The 11646-nt window shown below is 53.7% G+C and overlaps 2 protein-coding genes across 4 annotated transcripts in view; both read left to right on the top strand.

The window, feature by feature from the left end:
* The window catches only part of FDPS (farnesyl diphosphate synthase), a 9389-nt gene extending 588 nt beyond the window's left edge, over nucleotides 1-8801 (top strand). The window contains exons 1-10 of one of the 3 annotated variants that reach the window (XM_010838281.1): nucleotides 18-728; nucleotides 806-968; nucleotides 2072-2212; nucleotides 6048-6128; nucleotides 6272-6394; nucleotides 6752-6840; nucleotides 6937-7009; nucleotides 7699-7776; nucleotides 7878-8012; nucleotides 8543-8801. In XM_010838281.1, the coding sequence (XP_010836583.1) occupies nucleotides 535-728; nucleotides 806-968; nucleotides 2072-2212; nucleotides 6048-6128; nucleotides 6272-6394; nucleotides 6752-6840; nucleotides 6937-7009; nucleotides 7699-7776; nucleotides 7878-8012; nucleotides 8543-8743 (1278 nt within the window). In that variant the 5' untranslated portion in view covers nucleotides 18-534 and the 3' untranslated portion in view covers nucleotides 8744-8801. Of the gene's footprint in view, nucleotides 1-17; nucleotides 729-805; nucleotides 969-2071; nucleotides 2213-6047; nucleotides 6129-6271; nucleotides 6395-6751; nucleotides 6841-6936; nucleotides 7010-7698; nucleotides 7777-7877; nucleotides 8013-8542 lie in introns of those variants that run through there. The other 2 variants (XM_010838282.1, XM_010838283.1) reach the window with 2 other exon arrangements.
* Nucleotides 8802-9284: 483 nt separating this feature from the next.
* Nucleotides 9285-11646, top strand: part of RUSC1 (RUN and SH3 domain containing 1) — a 10253-nt gene continuing 7891 nt past the window's right edge. The window contains 1 exon segment of the mRNA XM_010838435.1: nucleotides 9285-11414. Coding sequence (XP_010836737.1) covers nucleotides 10049-11414 — 1366 coding nt within the window. The 5' untranslated portion in view covers nucleotides 9285-10048.

Raw genomic sequence — 11646 nt, 5'->3', positions numbered from 1 at the left:
TACCCAGGGGTTCTGCTTTCACGTGTCAAAGCCTGCGCTCCCCTCTTCCTGCCTACCGAGGGAGACCTGGGTTCTAGATTTGGCGCTGCCATTCCCCCGATATCCTCCTACCTCCTAGAGCCTCAGTTTGGCCTCCATAAAAGAGGGTGATATAAAAATCCTCCCAGCCCCCGGTCCTGAGGTCCTTTACTCTGGATTCTCCAGTCTGTGCTCCAGAATTTAGAGGAAGAAAGTAAGAGTAGAACAATTCCAGAGGCTCCCTGGTGGAGGCGTTAACGGTTCCTCAACCGGGTAAAGTTAGGTGGCTTTGAGTCCTAGCCTTCTTATTTTAAGTGTGATCAGCTGAGTCTCGGTTCCCCAGCCGTACTTTTTGTTCCCTGCATTTCTTTCTGTAAGTGCCCTCCAGCTTAGCCCAGAAGAGAGTGGGGCATTCTGGGTACAGAGGTGAAAGGTTGGAGGGTGACTTGGGGAGCTGACAGCGTGCATCTGCCTCTGGTGCTTGCCCCTGCAGGGAGTGCTCAATGCCCCCTGCCTATGCCACCTCCCATGCTGCCCCTGTCCCGCTGGCTGAGATCTGTGGGGGTCTTCTTGCTGCCAGCCCCGTGCTGGGTGCCCCAGGACAGGTTGCTGGGTCCCCTACAGCGACCCACCCTGGGGCACGGGTGCCCAGTCCTGGGGGCCTGGCACAGTGCCCGCTGCTGGCGGCAAGCGTGGACAGAGGAGCCTCGGTGAGTTTGGCAGGGGTGAGGGGCCTTGGGGAGGGGAGCAGCTGATTAGGTTTCTGACTTGTCCTCCTTCTTGTCAGAGCATTTTACTCCTCCCTCAGAATGAATGGAGACCAGAAATTGGACGCTTACGCCCAAGAAAGGCAGGATTTCATCCAGCACTTCTCCCAGATTGTCAAGGTGCTGACTGAGGAGGACATTGGGCATCCAGAGATAGGAGATGCCATTACCCGACTCAAGGAGGTGAGGGATTTACAACTTGAGAGGGTGAACCTTTGCAATCTCTGCACATGTGTGGGGTCTCTCTCTGGCTCTGGGGTGACTTTTGACAGGTGTCGGAACAGACTTTTATCTGAGAGACTCTGGGTCCATTCTGGAGGGGCCGGAGCCCCGGCAGGTCCAATCAATCCAGCTTTGTGGTTCTGGTAGGCCAGACATACTGCTTTGCATAGGGGTTGAGCTCCCTGGGAGTGAAGGCCTTGATCCGGGTAAGTCTTTGATTTTGTTGAGACAGGGAATTAGGTGTCCAGAAATCATAAGGGGCTACCTTGGCAGGGACCTGGGAGGAAGGGAGGAAGCAGTCTGAGGTGGGGCTGAGGGAAGGTAGTGTTCCATCAGAAACCCCTCCTCTAGGGCAGGAACTGTTTTTTGAGATACCTAAGTTGTCTTATTCTTTTGGAGTATCTAGCAATTCTTTTTGTAATGCTGTCTCATTTGTCTGAGGCAAACTAAGGAAAAGGAAGTCTGTACTGGGATGGAGATTAAAAAGGGAAGTCCTCCCAATGAACTCCATCTGGTTGACAACAGGGCAGCAGAAGGCGATGCCACTGAAGGAGTAGCGGATGGTCCCCCCAACCTGAGTGCCCTCCAAGCTGTTCTCTGGCTAATTTGGGGAGGAGGGGGCTTGTCTTATTAGTTAAGTGAGAGTCTTTTTATTTGCAGATAGGCTGAACTGTGAAGTGGGGTGCAGAGGAGGTGGCTGAGAAAGGAGGAATGGGGATGGGAGAGACCTGAGCTAGCCATTCCCTTGGCACACACAAGAGTTTTCCCCGGGTTCAAGCCCTGTCTGGGTTTGGGAGCAGATTTTAATCTCCAGTATGGAGCCTTCCAGTGTTCTGAAGAAGACAACGCAGAGAGAGCCTGGGGACTGGGGAACTTCCAGCTGTGCTCCACAACTTGGAAGAAGCCAAGAGAGTAGTAGTTCAGAGGCTGCCTGGAGGAGGGGTTGGGATTGAGGAGGATAAAGTTAGGTTCCCTGGTCGCCGGTGGGAGAAAACAAGGAGAAATCTCAGAATAGCTGCTCCGTAGACCCTGACGCCTTCCTTGTCCCTCTGCTCTTTCCCCAGGTCCTGGAGTACAATGCCATCGGAGGCAAGTACAATCGGGGTTTGACGGTGGTAATAACCTTCCGGGAGCTTGTGGAGCCTGGGAAACAAGATCCTGACAGTCTCCAGCGGGCCCTGACTGTGGGCTGGTGTGTGGAACTGGTGAGAAGGATGGGGAACAGCAGGCGAAGACGAGGTTTACTAGAGTAGGGGTGCCCTGGGTGGGATGGGGTGGGACAGGAGGGATGGGCCTGAAACTCGCTTCTCGGTTGTGTTTCTCTGCCTCTCGTGTGCTGGGGCCAGACTTAGTGAATAAGGGTTAACACATGGGGAGGCTGTTTTACCAGAAGGTACATGTTTCACCTGTACTCTGGCGGTGGGCCCGGGCCTTGGAACTGGCCGTGAAGTTGTCAGCTCTTTCTTCTGAGTAGAGGACAGCCACAAAAGTGAGATAGTTCTTCTACAAGATTATTCTATGGCAGAGATTGAAAACTCGAAGCCTATTGGTAGTTTTTGAAAATGTTTTAAAATTAAGTTCCCTAAATCTAACAAAAGGAGAGATTTCACATGAAACCCCAGATGTCTTGCATCACATGGAAAATTGCTAGATATGGGTCCAGAGTCCCATATAGCAACAGTTGGCCGAAGTTGAAGCCACTTCCCCAAGACTGGAGATGGACTGTCTTGTGTGGATCTGTCTGTTTTGCTCAGTCTTCCTGTCTCCAAGCTCAGTTGGTTCTTGAAGGTGTATGGTTTGCTCACCTGGCCTAAAGTCTCCATTTTAGGCTTCCCAGGGGGACTAGGTTCTGGAGTTGGGGGGTGCTAGGCCCTGAGGAGTGGGGAGATGAGCCCAGGAGGGAAGACGCTCTGGGCTTGGCGAATGACGGGTGATCCTGGCCTGTCGAGAGGAGCAGCTGCCCTGAGGGAGGGTGCGATGAGCTCAGCACTGGCCACGCCGCACTCTTGGCATGAGCAGATCAGGTGGAGCCATCTGTCCTGCGGGTGGTGGAATTTCCAACCTAGAGCTTGTAAGGGAGATGGGGCTATACGGTAGGGGTTTGCCTCCACCGGGGTAAAAGGATGATGGCCTCACTGAGGATGGGGCCCCTGGTGACAGAGGTGCCCTTCTAGGGATTGGTGGTGCTGAGGAGCCCATAGCCACAGACAGCAGGCAAGGAGTGAAGGGCAGGAGGGTAAGGGTAGAGCTGTGGGGGGCCCAGCAGCTCACCTGGTAAAATCAGTTGTTACTAACCTTAGCTGCGCTGTGGGTTCACCTGCGGTTGAGTTGGTTTGTTTTGACCAAACCGTGCTGCTTGTGGGATCTTAGTTCCCTGACAAGGGATGACCCTTGGTCCTGGCAGTGAAAATGCTGAGTCCTAACCACTGGACTTCCAGGGAATTCCCATGTTTTCTTAAACGCAGCTGCACTGTGACCGCTTCCCTTAAGATTCCATTTGAGCAATGCACCATTGTTTTGGATGACTTTTGTTATAATCTCTGCTTTTATCTTCCTTTTGCTTCTACCACATCTCCTTCAACCTCTTTTCTATTTCAGCATTTACCTCCTAAAAACAAGGACATTTGCCTATATAACCACAATAGCATTTTCACATCTGTCTTAGTCTGTTTGGGCTGCTATAACAAAATAAGGTGGTTGGATAACGTCACTGATTCAATGGACATGAACTTGGGCAAACTCTGAGGTAGTGAGGGACAAGGAGGCCTGGCGTGCTGCAGTCCATGGGGCTGCAAAGAGTTGTACACAGCCTAGCGATTGAACAACAGCAAAATACCAGTGACTGGGTAACTTATAAACAACAGAAAATTTCTCTCTTACAGCTCTGAAGGTTGGGATGGCTGAGATTAAGGCACCCACATGACTGGGTCTTACCAGGAGTCAAGACTTCTCTTCCTGATTCATAGCCAGCATCTTCTTGCTGTGTCCTCAAGTGGAAGGGCCAAGGGAGTGCTTGGAGGTCTCCTTCATAGGGGCACTAATCCCTTGCATGAGGCTTGCACCCTCATGATCTGAGCATCTCCCAAAGGGTCCACCTTCTAATACTGTTATCTTTGAAGTTGAGGATTTCAACATAAGAATTTTGGGGGGAAGCATTCAAATCAGAGCAACAGTCGTGATAGTTAACATTGATATCATAATATTACCTAATATATATTCCATATTTAAATATTCATAATTCTTCCCCAATTGTCTACTATAAGGTGTTTGTTTTTTTTTAAAAAAACATCTAGGATCCAAGCAGAAGTGATGCATTGCATTTGTTAGTTTTTCTTCAGTCTTTAGAATACTTCCTCCATTATAACAGACTTTTTTAAAGTCTAGGCCAATTATTTGATAGAGTGGCTCACAGCCCAGTCTGATTCGTATCTAGAGGAAATAGGCAAGAAGGCATTTCGGTAAGGATGCAGTGTGGGTAATGTAGATGTGCTTCTCGCTACTTCCCACTGTGACATATACCTGGGGAGATTACTAAAAAACCCAACCCAATACTGTGGTAAAACCACTGTAGGTTTAATGTTCTCCTAATAGATAGAAAGTGCAGTTGGTGGGGGCAGAGGAGACTGAGGGAGGCCACGGAATGAATGCCCTTCAGAGGCGATCTTGGTTGAGTGGTGCTGGTTGAAACCAGCTGGCCCTTGTAGCCACTCGGGGGAGGCAGTGGAGCTGTGGCTTCAGGGAACAATGCCACTCCACATAGACACACTGTAAATAAAATGTGTGCCCCAATGTGGAAAGCCCAGGCCCCACTCCAGGGCGACGTCAGAGGGAAAGGTACAGATGGAGACCTCCTTCCCGAGGACTTGGCCTGGAACGACAATAGCCCTTTCGGCACTGTGCACAGCTGAGCTGGTGGCTAGTGGTGGGCACTTCCTCTGAGCCATGCAGATCCACTGGAGCACACACACAAGACATTAAAAACCATGTCTTCAAGGAATTCCCGTAGTGCTCCAGTGGTTAGGGCTCAGCACTTCCACTGCTGAAGTAGGGCCCAGATTCAATCCCTGGTCGAGGAACTAAGATCCCACAAGCCATGCGGTGTGGCCAAAAAGAAAAAAAACACACCATGTCTTCACAAGCTGTTTGAGGGAGCCAGAATATGTAGCCTGGCTGCTAGAAGTATCTCTGGGAGAAGTTACAGTGCTTCATTCTCTCATGTATTTCTTAGACAAACATTTATGGGCCAGCACTGTGCTGGGCTTTGGGAATGCCATACAGTCAAACACCTCGTCCGTGCCTCAAGGTAGTTCACAGTCCTGCAGGGAGCCAGCATAGTCTGGTACTTTCCAGGAGGCTGGCACTCAGAAGAGGAAGCCCTTTGAGGATGTTTAAGAGCCATGGGTGAAAGTTACCAGGAGTCAGACTTCAGTTCCACCCCATTAGACTCAGGCTCCTAAATGAGCTTCCTGAGGTGGGGTTTTGTTCCTGTTTGCTGGAGTGGGTAAGCAGTGCCCGGAGAGAAGGCAGGAACCAGCCTTTCTTGTTCCTGAAGTCATGTAAAGTCACGCTGCATGAAAAAATCTTGTTTGAAACCCTCCCCGAAGTTTTTGGCCAGGGAGGAGTACAGTATATGAAGACATTTCATCATCTCCCTGATACCAGGGATTGTCTGGAGATCTGTTATGTCTCTTACTCTGAAAACAAAGGAGTTTTTTGTCCCTTTTTATAGTTGGGAAGCCTGAGCCAAAGAAGTCATACAATCTTCCAAAGTCCCACAGCCCAGATTAAAAGTCCTCAGTGAACTTCCCTGGCAGTGCAGTGGTTGAGATTCCATGCTCTCAATGTAGGGGGGCACGGGCTTGATCTCTGGTTGGAGAACTAAGATCCCGCAAGCCACACAGTGTGGCCAAAAAACCAGTCCTCAGCCTCATCCTGACCTACCTTCCCTGTTGAGTGATTCTTAAAAGCAGCATCTATTGCTAGTAGAAGGAACAATCATAAGGAACCCTGGGACTCTTATTCCACTTTCCATCCTCCTAGCTCCAAGCCTTCTTCCTGGTGTCAGATGACATTATGGACTCATCCCTCACCCGACGGGGGCAGACCTGCTGGTATCAGAAGGTAAGTGGGCGGGAAGGTAGCGCGGTGGGCGTGGCAACAGGCCACTGGGAAAGGGTCACATGGAGCCTATGGAGGAGGTGTTACGGGTTTTTGGTATGAGTCTAGGCCAGAAGTTGATTGCTTGTTTTCTGTGTCCCTGACAGCCAGGCATAGGTTTGGATGCCATCAATGATGCTTTCCTTCTGGAATCATCCATCTACCGCCTGTTGAAGCTGTACTGTCGGGAGCAGCCCTATTACCTGGACCTGATCGAGCTCTTCCTGCAGGTGTGGTGCCGACTAGGGCTCCCACAGTGGCCTTGGCCTCTATGGGACATTCTCGTCCAGATATGCGATGCTCACTGTCCTCTTTGGGACAGTCTTGTTTTAGGGTGATACACAGGTTTGCCTGGAAGGGGAAGTAATTGAGGGAGGGAGTGGGGGCGGGTGGTGGCGGCGGCTTGCTTGTGTCTCTGTGATTGAAAGGAGTGGTAAAGGGCATGTGTGTGACTGTGTGGGCCTTGAGTTTGGGAGCCCTCTTCTGACCACCCGGTTATCAACTACTGTGGGATGTAGGGCCCAAGATTTCAGAGTTCTCCAGCCCTGGAGAAAGCCCAGTTCACAGGCCATCTTCCTGCTCCTTAGAGTTCTTATCAAACTGAGATCGGACAGACCTTGGACCTCATCACAGCTCCCCAGGGCAACGTGGATCTTGGCAGATTCACAGAAAAGAGGTGAGGGACCATGGGAACCATATCTGGACAGTGAGAGGGAGGGCTGGGAGGGGGTGTATAACCCTTCTAAGGAGTTTATCTTCTCCATGCATGCAGGTATAAGTCTATTGTCAAGTACAAGACAGCTTTCTACTCCTTTTACCTTCCTGTAGCTGCTGCCATGTATATGGTGAGTGAGTCTCTTCATCCCTTGCTGCCCTGCTCATGTGGGCCTTTCAATAACGAGGCCACGGAGCAGGCATGCCCCGACTAGGAATGGCTGAGAGATATGGAGCAAGCTACTTAATCTTGCTGAGTCTGTTTCCTCAGCTATAAGATGTGGATAAAATCCCCACCCGTGGGACTAATTATAAAAAAGAACTGAGTGGTTTACATGAAAGTGGACAGCCCATCAAGGGGGAACAAGGAATTCTCCATCTGTGTACAGTAGTAGGAGTGGGGAGGAGATAATTCAGGCTGAGGGAGAAGACTAGATTCAAAGGCAATCCATGGGGTTAACTATCTATGCTGACCTTCTCCAAGTTTCCTTTCCATAGTGAAAGAATTTGGAAATGGTAAAAAGATTAGGAAGCAGGATCAGAGCGACTCAGGAACTGAGCCTTGTGAGAGAAGAGAGTCCGACGGCCTCCAGAATGGACTCATCTCTGCTGTGACTTGCAAGAAGACCCATAGCTAAAATCAGTGGGATAGGGGGTGGACCGTCAGCCAGGACTTCCTTTATCAGGGAAGCCAAGGGTGTCTGAAAGGAGAGAAGACTTAGCGGGTCTGTACTGGGGCAAGACCCTCTTCGTGGGAGGAAGCAGCCAGGAAGATGCAGGCACCTCTGGTGTATGACTTGTTAACCCCCTTTCTCTGTAGGCGGGCATTGATGGGGAGAAGGAGCATGCCCATGCCAAGAAGATCCTGCTGGAGATGGGAGAGTTCTTTCAGATTCAGGTAGAAAGGCATGGGGCACTGGCAGAAAACAGGCTCCAGCTTTGCTCCTTCCCTGCCTTACAGCCTCTTCGTTCCTTCTTTTCTGCACCCCCTCTGCCCAGGATGATTACCTCGATCTCTTTGGGGACCCCAGCGTGACGGGTAAGATCGGCACAGACATCCAGGACAACAAGTGCAGCTGGCTGGTGGTCCAGTGTCTGCAGCGGGCCTCTCCAGAGCAGCGCCAAATCCTGCAGGTGCCTGAGGCTGTGCTGTGGGTCCCCAAGCCGTGGAGTAGGGGAAAGAGCAGTGGTTTTTCAATGGGGGTGATTTGACACACATATGCACGCACGCCCGCCCACCCTGGCATTTGACAGTGTCAGGAGACATTTTTTTTTTTGTCATCATAACTTGGTGTGTGTGTGTGTGTGCCTGTGCCACTGGATCCCTAGTGGGTAGAAGCCAGAGATGCTGCCAAATACCACACATACAGTAGCTTCCCACAAAGAACTATCTGGCAGAAATTTCAAATGGGCCACGGGTTGAGAAATCCTGGGGTAGAAGAAGCTGAGGCCTGAACCCCACTGACTGAGTGAGCATTTGGGAAGGGGGCGGCGTGGGGGGGGGGGCTGGAGTTTGAGATCATAGCTACTCAGAGACCCTTGAAACTGGAGGCAGGAATGGAATGAATAAATGGCATTGGAGAGGTTCTGGATGGGGGAGTGGAGGGACCTAGAGGTGCGGGGGTAAGGCTAATAAGCCCGTTTTCCTACCCCCGACCCTTCAGGAGAACTATGGGCAGAAGGAGGCTGAGAAGGTGGCCCGAGTGAAGGCGCTCTACGAGGAGATGAATCTGTCGGCTGTGTACATGCAATACGAGGAAGACAGTTACAACCACATTATGGGTCTCATTGAGCAGTATGCTGCGCCCCTGCCCCCAGCCATCTTCCTGGGGTTAGCACAAAAGATCTACAAGCGGAAAAAGTGACCTAGAGTCTGTGAAGGTGGGGAAAGGAGGCTTCTTAATAAATTATTGTCTAACCTGTGGTTCTTCCGTTTCTGCTTGTGCCAGCCAGGGGCGCAGCTTTGTCCAGAATGGGCAGGGTGGGGGTCAGTTGCATGGAAGCCGGAACCCCCTTGGTACTAAAAGGTCCCTTCAGTGGGACCTTGCTGCTGCTGCTAAGTCGCTTCAGTCGTGTCCGACTCTGCGACCCCATAGACGGCAGCCCACCAGGCTCCCCCGTCCCTGGGATTCTCCAGGCAAGAACACTGGAGTGGGCTGCCGCATCAAAAGCCATTGAGCTGGGCCTGGGTGGGTGACACAGGCAAAAGCGTCAAGCGCTGGGGGCTGGGTCTGAGGCTCGCCACGCCCATTCGTGGAGGGGCGCGGCTGCGCAGCGCTGGCGGGTCGTCCCAGCGCCCCTCCCCTCCAGTCTGTGCGGGCTGGGCGGGGACCGCAGCCGCGGAGCCGGACGCGGCTCCAGACTCCGGAGCGGCTGCAGGAGGACCCAGGTGAGGATGACTTGGCCTGCGGGTGTGGATGGATGGATCAGGGCTCGCGGGGTGGGGCAAGAGAGGGGAGCAGTAAAAAATAGAGAAGGGGTGGGGTGGAGCTGCACCATAGAGACAAGTGCAGAGAGAATGGGACAGACATGCTGGTGTTCGCAGCAGGGTGAAGGTGCGCCGCAGCTGTAGGCTGGAGCCCGGGGCCGAGGCCCGTGCCGGCCGGCCTGCCCGGTGGAGTTGACAGGCTGACGGTTGCTCCTGCAGCTCGATCCTTTCCCCCACGCCTGCCCCTTTCCTGCATTAACCAGCCGGACGCACGTCCCCCCACTCCATTTCAGATCATCTGGGCGGGGCCTCTCGACCCCTTCCCCTGGGAGTGAGGGGCAGGGCCAGATTGCAGCAGAGAGGACCCAGGGTCCCTTCTTGGCCCCATCCTTTTACAAGCCTCCGCACCTCCAAGGAGATCGAGGGCGCAGCCGCATTCTCTGACCCTCCCCGCCCCATTCTCGGGGGTGGGGATTACATTCGACTCCACCTGCAAACACTGCAGCGGAAACTAATAGCCAGTCGATGTTATTTGCATATCATTTAAATATTGTCCAAGGGGCCGTTCCACGCCTGCCCCAGCACCTAAGTCACCTTGGTGTCCTTCCCGCGGCCCGCACCCTCGCTGGCTGGGTTTCACTATCCCTCTCTTCTAGGGCTGCATCTGCGGTTGCCAGGCAAGTGGATTTGAGAGGCCTGATCCTCCTCATTCTCTAGAGGCCATCCCGTCGCCGCCGGCACCATGCTGTCCCCTCAGAGGGCCTTACTCTGCAACCTCAACCACATCCACCTCCAGCATGTCTCTCTAGGCCTGCATTTGTCCCGCCGTCCGGAGCTCCGGGAGGGGCCCTTGAGCACATCCCCTCCCCCAGGGGACACCGGGGGCAAGGAGAGCCGGGGCCCCTGCAGTGGGACCTTGGTGGACGCCAATTCCAACAGCCCAGCCGTGCCCTGCCGATGTTGCCAGGAGCATGGGGCAGGCCTAGAAAACCGGCAGGACCTAGCACAGGAGGAGGAGGGGGCTGCCTCTCCCTCAGACCCGGGCTGTTCCTCCTCTCTCAGCTCCTGCTCAGATCTTAGCCCCGATGAGTCCCCCATCTCAGTCTACTCCAGGGACCTCCCTGGCAATGAGGATGTTCACCCTCAGCCCAGCATCGTTCCCCTGGAGCAAGGCTCGCCCCTGGCTTCCGCAGGCCCAGACACCTGCTCCCCAGACAGCTTTTGTTGCTCTCCGGATTCCTGCTCTGAAGCTTCCTCTCCATCCGGTCCAGGCCTGGACTCCAATTGTAATGCCCTGACCACTGGCCAGGACCTCCCTTCCCCAGGGCTAGAGGAAGAGGAGGAGGCCGAGGAGCAGGACCTCCCTACCTCTGACCTCCCAGAGGCTGATGATGAGAAAATCGATGCTGGGAAAACCGAACCCAGTTGGAAAATCAACCCCATTTGGAAAATTGACAAAGAGACAACTGATGCTAGCTGGAAAATAACTGAGAACAATAACTCGGGTTGGAAAGTCAATGGGAATACTATTGAATGTTGGAAAACTGAACATGGAAAATTCGACTCCAGTTGGAAAACCAATACAGGAATAACTGATTCTGGTTCGAAAACTGATGCAGGGAAAATTGATGGGGGATGGAGAAGTGACGTCAGCGAGGAGCCGGTGCCCCACCGGACAATCACGTCCTTCCACGAGCTGGCCCAGAAGCGCAAGCGGGGCCCAGGGCTGCCCCTCGTGCCGCAGGCCAAGAAAGACCGCAGTGACTGGCTCATCGTCTTCTCTCCCGACACCGAGCTGCCCCCCACAGGGTCGCTCGGCAGCTCCCAGGCGCCTCCCCGGGAAGTCACCACCTTCAAGGAACTCCGGTCCCGAAGCCGGGCTCCGCCCCCGCCAGTCCCGCCCCGAGACCCCCCAGCTGGCTGGGCCTTGGTCCCACCTCGGCCCCCACCGCCACCCGTCCCTCCCCGGAGGAAGAAGAACCGACCTGGGCTGCAGCCCATAGCAGAGGGGCAGCCCGAGGAGGGCAGGGTGGGCAGCCCAGCTGCTGGTGAGGAGGCCCCAGCTTCAAAGGAGCCGGAGCAGCCAGGTCCTCAGGCTGGCACTGAAGGTACGTGGCCATAGGAGGTGGCGAGAGGAGGGCTGGCCTTTGGCCTCCCTACACCTCCAAAGCTTCCGACCCGACCCCCTGTCTCCCCTCCATTCTGTGTGACCCATCCCACCCATCCTTCCCGTCCCCTGCTACCGGGAGCGCTCCGGGAAAGGGAAACTGGGTGGGTCCTTGGGTTACGGGGACTAACTCTTTGCTCCCTCTTTCTCCCGCCCCTCCTTGCCTGGCTGCC

The sequence above is a fragment of the Bison bison genome, unplaced genomic scaffold (genome assembly GCF_000754665.1).
Source record: "Bison bison bison isolate TAMUID 2011002044 unplaced genomic scaffold, Bison_UMD1.0 scf7180017864093, whole genome shotgun sequence".
Classification (NCBI taxonomy): domain Eukaryota; kingdom Metazoa; phylum Chordata; class Mammalia; order Artiodactyla; family Bovidae; genus Bison; species Bison bison.
The sequence above is the reverse complement of the archived record's forward strand: the minus strand, read 5'-3'. Positions and strand labels throughout refer to the sequence as shown.